The sequence below is a fragment of the Mizuhopecten yessoensis genome, unplaced genomic scaffold (genome assembly GCF_002113885.1).
Source record: "Mizuhopecten yessoensis strain PY_sf001 unplaced genomic scaffold, ASM211388v2 scaffold8365, whole genome shotgun sequence".
Classification (NCBI taxonomy): domain Eukaryota; kingdom Metazoa; phylum Mollusca; class Bivalvia; order Pectinida; family Pectinidae; genus Mizuhopecten; species Mizuhopecten yessoensis.
Window position 1 is genome coordinate 986,135 of NW_018407511.1, and position 15,673 is coordinate 1,001,807.

Consider the following 15,673-nt stretch of genomic DNA (forward strand, 5'->3'; position numbering starts at 1 on the left):
TGTATCTTTTAGGTATTCATTTTTTTTCCTTTCCATTCTTATCACACCACGTTATATCTGGGTCACTATTTGGGAAAACAGACACAAAGGAAGCACAGTGCCTTATGGTACGTGAAAGTATTGAGTTTTACCATTGAGTAATATGATAACGATACGTAACAAGGAGAAAACTAATTACCGATGATAACGCTTCAGCTAAGCTGTGTCATCCAGAGTACTAATTTCTAATAATTACATTCGCGGTACGGAATACTGTTATATATTCAAATATGTGATCGTAATAGTCATTTGCAGTTTGGACGACACAATTATCATTGATCGGGGCGGCGTTAAAGCTAATTGATAATCAAATTTGGTATGCATATACACATAATAAAGTATACCAACTGCTATGGAATATACGAGAACGTGACTCACCGATGGTATTCTTGTTTATGTGGATTTTTAAATCGAGATGTGTTCGCTTTGTCTCCAGTAGATGACCAACTTGAGGACGATTGATACTTGTGGTTCAAAAACTTCTAGGCTTTCCGGGACACATTTACCGAGAGCATATCTGTGTAACATCTACTGTAGGGTGTGGGTCTTTCTTTTGGTTAAGGTTTAGGTATCTCTTTAGGTTTTGTTGCTATTTTTCTATCTGTCGTCTTTCGGTTTTGGTTTAATACTTATTTGTTGATGCAGTCAACATCATCAACAGTTATACCGCTATACTACTGAACCAGACTCCGTTAATGTAGCGTCACTAAACCACTAATTGGTTTGAACCCAACACAAGTGCCTGTCCTCTTTCCTTCCACTTTGATCTGGCCCCTGAACAGAAACAATGCTAGTCTTGCGTCAGCCACAGGACCAGTAGGGATAGCCCGCGATTTCCAGTGACTGTAACAAAGCCTTCATTATACAGCCGATAGGGGGCTCTGTTATGAGTGTTGGTTCCTGTTCGTTAACCGCACATATACTTCTTTTTAAGGCAGTGAACTCGTCAGTGACTTCATTTCAACATATATAGGCCATCGAGAAATGTTGAGTCAAGTGATCACCAGTGGATAGTATTTATAAAATATATACTACCATACTGACATTTTATTTCCTCGTGGAGACGCACTGTACAGAGTTGTATATACGGTATGTATTGAAAGAGATACACGCATGCTATTATAGTTTATTAAAGATTTTATATAGCATTGACGGCTTTGTTAGATTTTAAAGTTATACGTATTACAAGCACTGCCGAGTTTATAATTAATTGTTTGTGGCTAAGTAAGTATGTTAGTCTCGTTTTGAAACAATAACATATCAGTTATCATACAATTTTAGGTTTGTCATACAGGGTTGTAATTATTGTGTGACGTTTATTATATACATTTATATGGCGTTCACAATACCTTGGTGTACCGGTTTATGCTAACACATATTGTACACATGGGTACGTGTCAGATCACGGGTGTTTATCTAGCAATGTCGAGTGTTGATAGGAGTTAAATTTAGATACAGCCGTGTTTCCGTGTATAAGGTGAGAAATGACTCTATATAACCCTGAATGTGTTAGCCAGACGTTGTACAGACGTAGGTTTCCTAAGTCACTCCTCTGACATTGTAACCTTTTATCTGTGGTTCTACAGGTTCTACTGCACTCGTCAGTACACCTGTTTGTATTGTACAGTATATAATGCGGGTTTTCCCAGTCATTCATTTGTCATAACGTTAGTTCATTAATTGTGCATACTTCAGAAGTTCCCAGTGACTAGTATACCAAAATAGTATCACCTGGAGTCAGGCGGTACGGAGTAGACCCTGGAGATTTCTGTGGTGGTTACGTATGGTATGTTAAATTAATAACAAATGCCTGACTTGATGAGGACAAATTACTATACAGAATACACAGGGCAGCTATACTTAACGTAAACGTTTGTGAGTTGTTTTATATCCTTTGAGTAACGGGCATGTCATTCAGATAATGTTGTGTTCTGCTTGTAATGAGCGGAGGTACATCACGCTATTAATGTGTTATCAAACAGGGACGCACGACTGTATAAGAATCAAGTCGAGTTAAGGCAATATTGTTTATTTGAGTGTCATTGCAATTACCATTACATTGAAAAATGTTTAAAACATGTATAGTAACATGCCATAAAACATAAAATTAGATAGTAGATGCGATAAGGTCTGTATATATGTCAAGAAGACATGGTATTTACTCATTGAAACTCATTGATATTTTAAAGCTTATTTGATTCACTTTACAGGGAAATACCACGTTCCTTCTTTAAGGAATATGAAAGTATATTGATTTGGTTGTCTCTATAGCTGAATTTATATCGATATAGATGGGCCGATTTAACTCGCCGATTTAACAAGTCTTCCTGTTATCGACATGTTTCACTAGTGCACCTTCTGTAAACAAACAAAATCAATCAATGATGTAAACTTAATAGAACACTCAAAATTCTGATACATGATGTGATGGTGTAATCGTTATCAATACATAATCTGCTTTTGACGTCAATATGCATTTTTATTACCATTGTTCGGTAGTAGGTGAACGATGCGTGATTTTCTAGTTAACACGAACAGGTTTTATCGATGATATGTTTCATTTCATCTATAAATACACAATTGTTTGTTTGATCACATTACCATCAATTTGATTAGCAAACCCAAGCATTATGTATCTGTGTAAAAATATCAAGGATTACGACAGATTTCATTTTGAAACACGGTCCAGGCCTTATTTCCGTTAATGCTACAGTAGCCGGACTTTGTACAGTAAAGGAGGAGATTTGTATTAGTCATATCATTCAACGGTTTTAACCTTATATGATAAGTTCGACCACACTCGCTAATCAGTATGAGACACTCGTACTCGTGAGTACTCCTAAATACACATGTTTTCGTGTGTTTATAAAGACTACTTTGTTTTGTGTCAGGAAAACAATTATGAGTCATTTTATTTAATCAATAATGTGGGCGTGTGCACCACAAGATGCGTTTCATGAAGAAGACATCTTCCTCACTTCCTAATCAAGCTCGTTGAACTTCTATCTATGTAAACTCAAATTGTCTATATAATCACATTTTGACAGATGCCTGCATATTATTGCTTCTTATGAAGGTTAAACAGAAGAATTTAATTGCGAATTAGTGTCATGTGTAACAATTAAATACATAACTTATATAAATATGATTATTTTTGGAAGGATGACAAATATTAAAGAACAACTCCTTAAGTTAATCAGTTATATATAATTGTAATCAAAACATAAATAAATGATCGCCATATGACAAGGCACTTTGCAAGTTAACAATTATTGTAACGATAACTGCATTTAATCATAATCTGATATTTGTATCTGCCAACAGGCCCTTTCCATAAACTGCCGTCTTTAGCTGTTTTCAATTACCCCAGGTGGTAGACTCTGCTGGTGAATTTCTCAGTGTCCGATGTTTGCTGTAACCTTTGGCAACAATTATTTCTTCCGAGTAGTGGAATGGTACTTAATATACACACTTATTATTGTTATAAAATTATACAGAACTCGTCTAATGCTTGACATTTATACAATGAAGCGGTTAAATGCTCATGCCCTTCTGTTTCAACAGTAGTTTAAATCAATTTAGAAATCCACCTTTTTGGCTTCTAAAATCGCCTGTGAGTCCTAGAAGGACGAAACAGCTGTATGGCACAGTGTAATTCACTCAATATTGGCATCCTTTATCAATTTTGTAATTTTACGATCTTATTTTATTCTGTTATAGTGACCTGAAGTATTTGTCCACGAACACAAACATATGTCATTAGATACACATACCATACTTGTATCCAGTCTGTACTTACCTTAAGATACACTAGTCACCTACCCAGTATAAATACATGAATCTTGCCTATTCAGAATATACCTACCTGCTCAAGTTGTACGAACATTGCTTAAGTTCATAAAATTTATATCTCATGTTTTCCCATATGAAGCCATTGCTGAAATAAATAATAATAAAAAAGAAACAACAAAACAAAACAACAACAACAAAACAAAAACACAAACAACAAATAAAACAAAATACCCCAAATTAAGAAGTTTTCCTTAAATCTTGCAGTGCTTTCCAATCGGAAAAAAATAAGGAACTGTCACTGTTCTATGATAAACGCTCCGAAGCCTATAGGAGAATCCTACCTACTCAAGTTGTATTAACATCATCTTGAAAGTCATTCACTGTAATGCCTGGATGAACATATTTAGAAGCGCCGCTTTCATAACCCGAATTTAACTCAGTTTCAATGGGCGTATATAAGTATATTTTATGAGCCGTCCTTTGTGATGTAAATTTCGTCTAGAGATATAAGACATTTGACAAGAAAAGTTTTGTTAGCATAGATATTTTCTCCCTTTCCTATAAATAGTATTATCTTCAAAGCGTTAGATTTTTTTTTTGTTATATCTCAAATGTGATTAAAAAGTGCCATCTTCAGAAATATATGATTTTTTTTCTTCTGAATTTCACCCACAATATAAAGAAAGCTGTCATTAATCTAGTGAGAATTTGAAGCAATCCTTTACCCCTGAAAAATGTATTTATAATTAGAAACACCATCGAAAGGATTGTCTGGTTTAGAAAGTTCGGTAAGAAATAGTACGTAAGCCATCTTTAGTTTGCCAGGAATGTTCGCTACTTAGTACTAGAGTACAATGGATGATAGTGTCTTTGTGTGAAGCGTTTTATCTCATCACATATCACGTGTGCTACTCTGCTATGTTAGACTGTGTTATGGACGTAAGGATTTACGATACAACATCTACTTCATATCACTGGGCATTAGCACACTACACTGATGAAAACATATGAAATGTATACATAGAATGGTTCATGTAAATGTCTGCTAAAATATCACAAAAACTCCCGTCTAACGATTGGCAATGTAAACGTTAGTTTTCGTACATATGTATTTATGTAAACTCTTTCAAGATAAGTATATGATATATTTCTGTGATTAAGCAAATTATGTGTGATGAAAAAAAACATGTGTATATAAACATTCATTTGTCCTTTTCCATATGTTGTAGGCCGTAGTGTATCTATCTGACGCCAGCGAAAGGAAAACATTCGTTAACCATCGGAAACCGGACGGGCTGTAACCATGACAACAATTATGATGTGGAGTGTAGGAAGATTATATCGGAAATAATACTTGAATATTTCGTTGGATTTCGTTTTTAAAACATTTTGGAGAAAGATGATGGAGGAGATGGGTGAACGAAACAGCCCCCTCGACAATATGGCAGGTTCGACCAACATCACCGACAGCACAAACAAGTTTGATTTTGCATCCTTCATCATTGAAAGAAACAACGACAATGCATTGCTTCTTCTTCCGGTAATAATCGTCGTTGGAGTTCTGATTCTTCTAGGGTTTGTTGGTAATACGCTTGTCTGCTATGTTTACAACTCGCCGACGATCAAGAAGAGAAGGACCACGAAAAGGGTGTTTATTCTCACTCTAGCCATCTTTGATATATTGAATTGTGTGCTCGTTATGCCGTTCGAGATTTATGACATGAGAAACCAGCACTATTTCCAGTCAACGGAAGTTTGTAAAGTCTTCCGGTTTATCGAGACTTCTCTGGTGTTATCGTCAGGATTCATCCTGCTGTCCGTGTCAGTTGATCGGTACGTGAATCTCGTCAAAGCGTCCAAACGTATCATCACACCTAGTAGAGCGAAGAAGCTTGGATTAGCCTGTGTCATCGTATCCCTATCATTAGCCTGGCCAGTGTTAATATTCGCAGGAACAGACAAATTCACCATTCTAGTGGACGGGAACAGTACGAATCTGACTGGCACAGAATGCACAACTTTTAGAAATGACTATCATGGGTTCATGAGTGACAAAATATATAATATTTTTTTAATCGGCACTTTTGTAAGTGCCTTAATTATTCTTATTGTGATATACATTTTGATTGGACTAAAACTCTACCGTCGCCGCAGGGGATCTACCAATAACGGTGGGCTAATGTTTCTGTCCAGTACCAACGAAGGAAAGAACTTGACAGATGGGAAGCCAATAAAAAGAAACAATGTACGAAAGTCTAGTTTGGGTTACGCCATTAGACGCAGTAAACCGAAAGCTCAGGGATCTACCGTTATGTTTTACTCAGTAACAGTCGTGTTTATTCTGGGATTTTTACCACACTTGACTGTGCGCACGTTGAAAATGCTTAAAATAGCGTTTACAGAAAGTCACTCATTTGACTCGACAGAAATTATATACAATCTATTAGTTAGATCATATATGATCAACAGTGCTGCCAATCCCTTCATATATAGTATCCTCAACGTAAGATTTAGGAAGGATCTCATAGCTTCTTTTAAACGTTGCTTCTGTTTGCACAGGTTACGTTCAAAATGAAAAAATGTGTATTTATTGACTATACTTTCATAATAAAACATATTTATTTAAAAGAAACCGTTACTTTTTGTTTTGTTTTTCAAATTGCACATATAGTCGCAATCGGTGTCAATATAGAAAAAGTAAGCGTTAACGACACGTATACGTGTTTCTTTATCGGCCAATGTCATTGTATTATTCCAATACGTCAGATCTGCAAGGCCATAACTTATTGACCGATAGTCGAGGGTTCTTCAATGACGTCAGCGTTTGCAAATTAATTTTCATTGGTATCACTATGTTCCGAAACATCAGTGTTGGCAGGTTGTCTTTCATTGGTACTCGTGTGCTATTCAACAATGTCAGTGTCAGTGTTGTTAGGTGTGTTTCATTGGTATCATTATGTGCTATTTCACAAAACCAATGTCGGCAGATTGTTTTTCATTGATATGGTGTGCTTTTTCACAAAATCGAGGTTTGCAGGTTGCTTTTCATTAATATCGTGTGCTATTTCACAAAGTCAATGTCGGCAGGTCGTTTTTCAATGATATCGTGTGCTTTTTCACAAAGTAAATGTCGGCAGTTTGTTTTTCATTGGCGTCATTGTGTGCTATTTCACAAAATAAATGTCGGTAGGTTGTTTTTCATTGGTATCGTGTGCTTTTACACAAAATCAATGTCGGCAGATTGTTATTACTTGATATTGTGCGCTTTTTTCACAAAATCAATGTGGCCAGGTTGTCTTTCATTAGAATCGTTTGCTTTTCACGAAATGAATGTCAGCAGATTGTTTTTCCATGATATTGTGTGCTTTTTTACAAAATCAATGTCGGCAGATTGTTATTCCTTGATATTGTGTGCTTTTTCACAAAATCAATGTCGGCAGATTGTTTTTTCCTTGATATCGTGTGCTTTTCCACAAAATCAATGTCGGCAGGTTGTCTTTCATTGGTATCGCGTGCTTTTTCACAAAATCAATGTCGGAAGATTGGTATTACTTGATATTGTGTGCTTTTTCACAAAATCAATGTCGGCAGGTTGTCTTGCATTGGTATCGTGTGCTTTTTTACAAAATCAATGTCGGCAGATTGTTATTCCTTGATATTGTGTGCTTTTTCACAAAATCAATGTTGGCAGGTTGTCTTTCATTGGTATCGTTTGCTTTTCACAAAATCACGGTCAGCAGACTGTTTTTCCTTTATATATTGTGCTATTTCACAAAATCAATGTCGCCAGATTGTTATTCCTTGATATCGTGTGCTTTTTCACAAAATCAATGTCGCCAGGTTGTCTTTCATTTGTATCATCGTGTGCTTTTTCACAAAATCAATGTCGGCATGTTGTTTTTCATTGGTATCGTGTGCTTTTTCACAAAATCAATGTTGGAACGTTGTTTTTCATTGGTATCGTGTGCTTTTTAATAAAATCAATGTCGGCATGTTGTTTTTCATTTTTTTGGTGTGCTTTTTCACAAAATCAATGTCGGCAGGTTGGCTTTCATTGGTATCGTGTGCTTTTTCACAAAATCAATGTCGGCAGATTGTTATTACTTAATATTGTGTGTTTTTTCACAAAATCAATGTGGCCAGGTTGTCTTTCATTGGTATCGTGTGCTTTTTCACAAAATCAATGTCGGCAGATTGTTATTCCTTGATATTGTGTGCTTTTTCACAAAATCAATGTTGGCAAGTTGATTTTCATTGGTATCGTGTGCTTTTTCACAAAATCAATGTCGGCAGGTTGTTTTTCATTGATATCGTGTTCTTTTTCACAAAATCAATGTCACCAGGTAGTCTTACATTAGAATCGTTTGCTTTTCACAAAATCAATGTCAGCAGATTGTTTTTCCTTGATACTGTGTGCTTTTTCACAAAATCGAATTCGCCAGATTGTTATTCCTTGATATTGTGTGCTTTTTCACAATATCAATGTCGGCAAGTTGTGTTTCATTGGTATCGTGTGCTTTTTCACAATATCAAATTCGCCAGATTGTTATTCCTTGATATTGTGTTCTTTTTCACAAAATCAATGTCAGCAGATTGTTTTTCCTTGATACTGTGTGCTTTTTCACAAAATCAAATTCGCCAGATTTTTATTCCTTGATATTGTGTTCTTTTTCACAAAATCAATGTCGGCATGTTGTTTTTCATTGGTATCGTGTGCTTTTTCACAATATCAAATTCGCCAGATTGTTATTCCTTGACATTGTGTGCTTTTTCACAAAATCGAGTTCGCCAGATTGTTATTCCTTGATATTGTGTTCTTTTTCACAAAATCAATGTCGCCATGTTGTTTCTCATTGGTATCGTGTGCTTTTTCATAAAATCAATGCCGGCAGGTTGTTTTTCATTAATATCGTGTGCTTTTTCACAAAATAAAATTCGCCAGATTGTTATTCCTTGATATTGTGTGCTTTTTCACAAAATCAAATTCACCAGATTGTTATTCCTTGACATTGTGTGCTTTTTCACAAAATAAAATTCGCCAGATTGTTATTCCTTGACATTGTGTGCTTTTTCACAATATCAATGTCGGCAAGTTGTGTTTCATTGGTATCGTGTGCTTTTTCACAATATCAAATTCGCCAGATTGTTATTCCTTGACATTGTGTGCTTTTTCACAAACTCAATGTCGGCAAGTTGTCTTTTATTGGTATCGTGTGCTTTTTCACAAAATCAAATTCACCAGATTGTTATTCCTTGATATTGTGTTCTTTTTCACAAAATCAATGTCACCAGGTAGTCTTACATTAGAATCGTTTGCTTTTCACAAAATCACTGCCGGCAAGTTGTCTTTCATTGGTATCGTGTGCTTTTTCACAAAATCAATGTCGCCATGTTGTCTTTCATTAGAATCGTTTGCTTTTCACAAAATCAATGCCGGCAAGTTGTCTTTCATTTGTATCATCGTGTGCTTTTTCACAAAATCAATGTCGGCAGGTAGTTTTTCATTGGCATCGTCATGTGCTTTTTCACAAAATCAATGTTGACAGGTTGTCTTTCATTTGTATAATTGTGTGCTTTCTCACGAAATCCATGTTTGCAGATTGTCTTTCATTGGAATCATAGGGCACTATTTCACAAAGTAAATGTTGTCATGTTGTCTTTTATTAGCATCATGAGGTGTTATTTCAAAAAATCAATGTGTGCTTTCTCACGAAATCCATGTCGTCAGGTTTTCTTTTATTGGAATCATTTTGTGCTATTTCACAAAGTCGATGTTGGCAGGTTTACTTTCATAGGTATCTGTATGCTACTCCACAACATTAGTGTCGACAGGTTGTCTTCATTTTCGTCCGTTCGTTACTGTACAATAATCGGTATAAGCATGTTGTTTGTTTTGGTATCCGTGCGTTATTGCACACTTATCTGTGTTACGAGGATGTCTTTGATTGATATTCACAACGATACTATAGTGTTCGCATATTCTATACTTCTACAACTGACATGGAGACCATGGAAAAAAGTACATGGACAGTAAATCCACGTGTGTCGGAAAGATAAGCGTTCTGCTTGATTGAGATCACCCGCCATGAAAATCTGCGTCAAATACAAGTACTGTCACGTCCTCATAGCGAAAACCGCGGTAGTTTCAAAGACAAAACAATGCATATTTATGAATTTGATAAAAACGTCAAAAAATCATAAAGCACAGAGACGTAAAAAGATATCCAAATTAGATTATAATGTGGTTAGATATTTAGGAATAATTTAGAATTTATTTGCTATCCATATACATTTATATGATGATTGATAACTTTGTTCTTGCTTCTTTAGCATTCCAATCTGTGCTATTTGTGTCGAAGTACTGTGAGGATGAAATTTGTTGCTCTGCCTTTTCTTCAATGTATCCCAAAGACCTTTAAACATTTCTTCTAAGTTGCAAGGGATGTGAGGATCAACCAAGATTGAGTTCAAAGATGTCAGACATTGATTTGGCAATTTATCTCAGTCTGACTCTCCTTTGTTTCATGATGATACAGCAAATTACAATAGACTCACTCTGTCGACTGACTGACCAACTGACATTTCTTAACCCCATGCTGCTGAAATTCTATCTAAAATAGTTTCTAGAAATACCGTGTAAAAAAGCATATCATTATTTAAATATTTAGTAAGTCTTAAGTGTCTATCTCATCTAGGTATGATGCAGTTTATATCATATCTGGCTTATTGTATCTATCATTAAATTTCAAATGTGTAAAGACCTGTGTGTGTGTGCGTGTGTGTGTGTGTTTGTGTGTGTGCGTGTGTGTGTGTGTGTGTGTGTGTGTGTGTGTGTGTGTGTGTGCGTGTGTGTGTGTGTGGATTCATCTTGCAAGATACAAGGTGGTGGACCCTGCTGGTGGATTGTTAACTCCCAGAGGTTTGCCGTAACCTTGGTGACCAGAGTTATCACGGTTTGGGTAGTGGCATGGTTCATGATAATCATCTCTCTCCTTAAATATAAACTACTTTTTGATCTAGTGAAAGACGTTTTCATTAAAAACAATCATCTATTACTAAAAATGTTATTGAATCGCCATAATAAATGGAAGCAACTTGTGTTTTCTGTGCATGTTTCAGATGTTCAATACAACGAAAAGAATATGTAAGAAATTGTAAAACTGCACATCATTGTTTTTCTGTTTTTAATATAGTTCCAATAAAGACCAAATAAATAAAATATGAAAACAGGAAAAAATCATCGTTTTCCCGTCTTTATAGTGATAATTTTGTTTTTTAGAATAGTTATTTATATATATATATATAATCGGCGGGGCGATAAGTCTTATGTACATAGTAAAACGACCTAGTACCCTTGATCAGTATGGACTTACATCCATCTAGACTTATGTAAAAGGTAAATCTAAATTGCTAACGTGAGATTGTACAAAAATACAGTGTGATCAAATTTAGGAAACGCGGAGACACGATGTGTTTACTCAGCGAATAAGATTTAATTATCATATGTATAAGAAGAAGAATGAAGAAAAGACAATGTGTTTTTGTTGTAAATAAGAAAAAACAAAAAAAAGATATTTATGTGTGAAATTTTTGTGAGACCTGCAGAACAGAGTTGATCATGATAACACTATACTACGTATGCTTAATTAAGAGAGTATTAATGTAAAGGACCGTAGCTGATGTATTCCATCCTCAGACGGTTCCTCATGTATATGATTTATCTGGAATTAAAAAAAGTAGACAATTTTACATTACCTATCGAGACTGGGGACTGGTAGACAGGTAACCATACCGCGAGGAGACAATAGGTGGTGAAGATGTAACTAAACAGAGCTAGAAAATCATGTAAAATACACATACAGACTGCGTTATTAAAGTATGATTTAACGATTGTTATATTTGATTCAATTATATTGCATATTGAAAACTAAAAAGAAGAACTATACTCTATTCCACGAAAAAGTCGCTGTGTACACGTATAAACTTCGGAGGTCTTTATGGATGCTATAGAAATTATGAATATTAATACACAAAATTTATTAAATACACTTGACAGCTATTTGTTTAAATTTGGGTACCACTAAACGATCTTTATAACTGCAAACCACGAAGAAATGCACCCATGAACATTCCATGTTATTCCGTATTGGAACTGTCAACACTCTCATACAGACTTACGAGACTGTTGAAAAGAAATTGAATAAGGAGCATTTGGTTTTTTAGAAAACGAATTTCATTATTCAAATGTTCATGTCTACTTATGATTGACAATAACACACTATATCTACTTACGTAAAGTTAGTTTTATAAGGACAACATGTGTGTTAAACAATGTTATGATTTTTACTGACATATTTTCTGACAAACATCTTTACATTTCTATCTATAATAGATGCGAGAATGCTTTTAATACGCTAGGGAATTGGTCCTCCTAGGTTAGTCGTTTGCTCGTTTAGATGCTGAATGCTTTGCTATGCTTTTTCTCTATATTCGAGTTTTGGGAAAATAAAATAGATTTTGCTGACATGCGTACAGGAAATACATGAAAACTGAATCACATTTGATATATCTAATAGGGAAAAAAATTTCCATGCCGGGATTGTAAATTGCATACCTTATATAGACCTCACATACCCACTGTCATTGGTCTACGTCATTGTTGTGAAGTCGACCGGAAACGTGCACCACAGGACTCGAGCCTAATGACACGTGACCTAGTCCAGTTCCGGAGGTCGATAGCGTGTCCGTACATTACCCCCGTCAAGTTGGTCTGATTCACTTTTACTCATTACAAGCATTACATTATCTTGTTTGCTTCATCATTTCTCTAAACAAAGATAAGATGTTTCTCTGTCTTATTGCCATTTCTTCCCTTTTTCACGGGAACACCGGAAGTAGCATATGCAATAACCATTCATTTGGTCCACTGTAGCACTTCTTTACTAGAATTGTATGTGTCATTTCTTTATCTGCCGTTCCTTTAATATAAAATCTCTTTCGTTGGACCGCACCTATATTTCCCGGAGGAAGTTTCAGTGTAGTAATCCTTGAGAAGGACCGTATGTAAAACGTCCTTAGTTGGACTTTATTTATCATTTATCACAGTAGAACCATATGTTTCATTGATTAGGCTGAAACCCTTTATTAAATTTCCATTTTTTTTCTTTTGTTTTCTTTCATTCCTTTAATAGGCTCCGATATATCATCCATTTAAAGCTTCTTCAGTAAAACAAAATGTATTTAAACCACAAGTAAAGGAATATACAGAAGACATACGTCAATATTTACCACAGAAGACATCACATCAGTATCAGACAAACGGGACAGGAAACACAATCCCACTGAGAGCAACCTCAGGAAGTGGCAAAGCACTAGAACAACACACCCTCGGGAAACCTGGAGGACAAGATCAAATCCCCATCTATATATACTGAATTCCATTGACAAATTAACAGTACCAGGAGTTTGGGGGGAAACCAATTTAGGCCAAATTCACAAAATAATCCGACAAATAGATCCAAACCTGCAGAGTAGTCTCACTTATAGCAGAAGTCTCGAAAATTTCTGAACACATGTTTGTCTTAAAGACAATTGACCACCAGAAAAGACGAATGCAAGAGACATACATATCATTGTACTTAAATTTGGTTAAAGGTCCATTATGCCAAAATGAAATACACTGACCATACGAGTCCTTCTAGGACTCATCAGTGATGTTAGGGACTGAAAAGTTGGAAATCCAAATTGCTTTAAACAATTTTTGAAACAAAAGGGGAGATGATTAAAACCCCTCAATTTTATTATTATTGTTTTAACGATTAAAGGAGTAATGTGTATATTTTAAACCCTGCCACTACTCGGATAGATAATTGCGGCTATCAAGATAACGGTTAACTCGGGAACTATGTAATTCAACGTAGGATAGCAGCTTTAAAGTTTAGTGGAAGATACAGTAAGCTGATAGAGGTAGTTTAGATAGACATTTTAGACTTTGATTTTCATTTGATTATTAGAACCATTGACGAGTTTAAAATGGACGAAATGACAAGGCAGTAAAATGTTGCTTTGCTTTGCCGCTTTCTGCATAGGAAAACTGAATGATTATCTAGTGAGTAAGAGATACAAAATGAGTAACATTGCACCAGACAGCTGTTTCGTCCTCCCAGAAAGATAAATATGATACACGAAAATCAGCGAGGTTTCAGAACAAATAGTTCAGTATTAAGACAACATCATCAAATACAAAATTATTAATTGAGAGGCAATCATCATTCTCAACTAACACACGGCTTTTGACAAAATCCCACACCAGATCACTTACTATGGGACCCAGGAACAATATAACAACAGATACAACGACCTTTTTGACAGACATACTATAACAGGTAATAGTTGGAGGAAAACATCAGTATTATCATGACTTATTTCAGGGTTACAACAGACAACTGGCCCTCAGGCTTAAACAATATCTTATTCTTCATCAACAAAGCAACCCGTTAATTAAATCACCAGACTCGCCTTCTTTATATATCGTTAGTCATCATAAATGAAGAATTTGGAAATAAACGTGAGGAATGGCGCCACCATGCAGACAGCCATCATGAACACAACACAGAAATACATATTCATAATTAAAAATGTATGAGAATAATTAGTGAGCGAACTGAAGCGCAATACGCAAGTAGACAGTGTAGACGGTGTATATATATCGTGTGTTAGGCGGTCGCTGATGTTGGGGATGGTTTGGGTGTACCAGTGTTTTACTTATATAACGTATAAATAGGCTGCCTGGGAACTGTTATACCTTGTATGCATCGTGAAAATTACCAAGAAAATTACAATAGCGTTTTTCTTTCATTTATGTTACAGTAAAGATTTTCGAAAAACTCATGCAACATAGTAAAGGGGTTTGTTTTACTTTCTATCTACGGGAGGGAATACATAAGTAATCCCTGTCCGAGCAACGGATAATTTGAACAAATTTAGATCAAGATGTTTTCCCTATTGAATTCCTATTGGAAAGTGAAACTGGGACGAGGTGGCCGAAACTAACCCAGATTTAGACCTTCTTCCTAAAGTGACTGTCAGTACCATTCCCGCGACCTATATAGAGATCTATGAACACAAGTTGTAAAGTAGGCCCTTCATCCCTAGGTACTGGTGTCATTCGCTAAAATACACTTAAGCGTTCCGAGCGCATACGTGGCAGGATGTCTCAACTTGACCATATAATATGATGTGATGAGATCCGGCAGTAAACAATATAAAACTTATGGAAGGACATTGATCAAAAATAGTATAAACAATGTTTTGAATGTTATTTCAACATGTGAAGAGGATCGTTGTGATCCTTTTCACATGTTGATTTAAAAAAAAAAAAAAAACGAATTTAAAGTGTATAATTAAGATACAAAGCAAAGTTTTCGGAATAAGTTTCAAACTTAACCTTGCTAAAATAAATACAATTTACAAGTGATTGTCAAAGGATATTATGAGAATCAAAAGATATGACCTTATTTACAAACACTTTTGAAAAAGAATTCAAATTTGATAACATTCCCATTCCGACTGGCAGCCCGATTACGCTATGGTTATGTCCGCATCAGGGAACAAGTTTAATGTTATGTACCGATGTCTGTATATGTTTCTGCTCAGACCATAAGGCCCACTTACAGGTTGATAACAAATAACGCAGTTTATGATATTCACATATAATTTCACAGACCAAATGTAAAATGATCATACAACATATATATGATACATAAAATACAAACAGACTATGTGTAAACAACTAAAAACTTACCTGTTTCATTTCTGCTTTTAACGTTTTAAGTGATCCGCT

At 35.4% G+C, this 15,673-nt stretch overlaps 1 protein-coding gene across 2 annotated transcripts; it reads left to right on the forward strand.

Moving 5' to 3' along the window:
• Nucleotides 1-879: 879 nt before the first annotated feature.
• On the forward strand, nucleotides 880-6,463 carry LOC110455746 (cholecystokinin receptor type A-like). Of its 2 annotated transcripts, none has more exons than XM_021506084.1 (2): nucleotides 880-1,128; nucleotides 5,061-6,463. In XM_021506084.1, exon 2 carries the CDS (start codon nucleotides 5,231-5,233, stop codon nucleotides 6,404-6,406), a length of 1,176 nt encoding a protein of 391 aa, XP_021361759.1. In that variant the 5' UTR covers nucleotides 880-1,128; nucleotides 5,061-5,230; the 3' UTR covers nucleotides 6,407-6,463. The 2 variants fall into 2 exon arrangements, with proteins under 2 accessions (XP_021361759.1, XP_021361760.1); XM_021506085.1 differs by lacking the exon at nucleotides 880-1,128 and adding an exon at nucleotides 1,242-1,825.
• The last annotated feature ends 9,210 nt before the right edge of the window (nucleotides 6,464-15,673 follow it).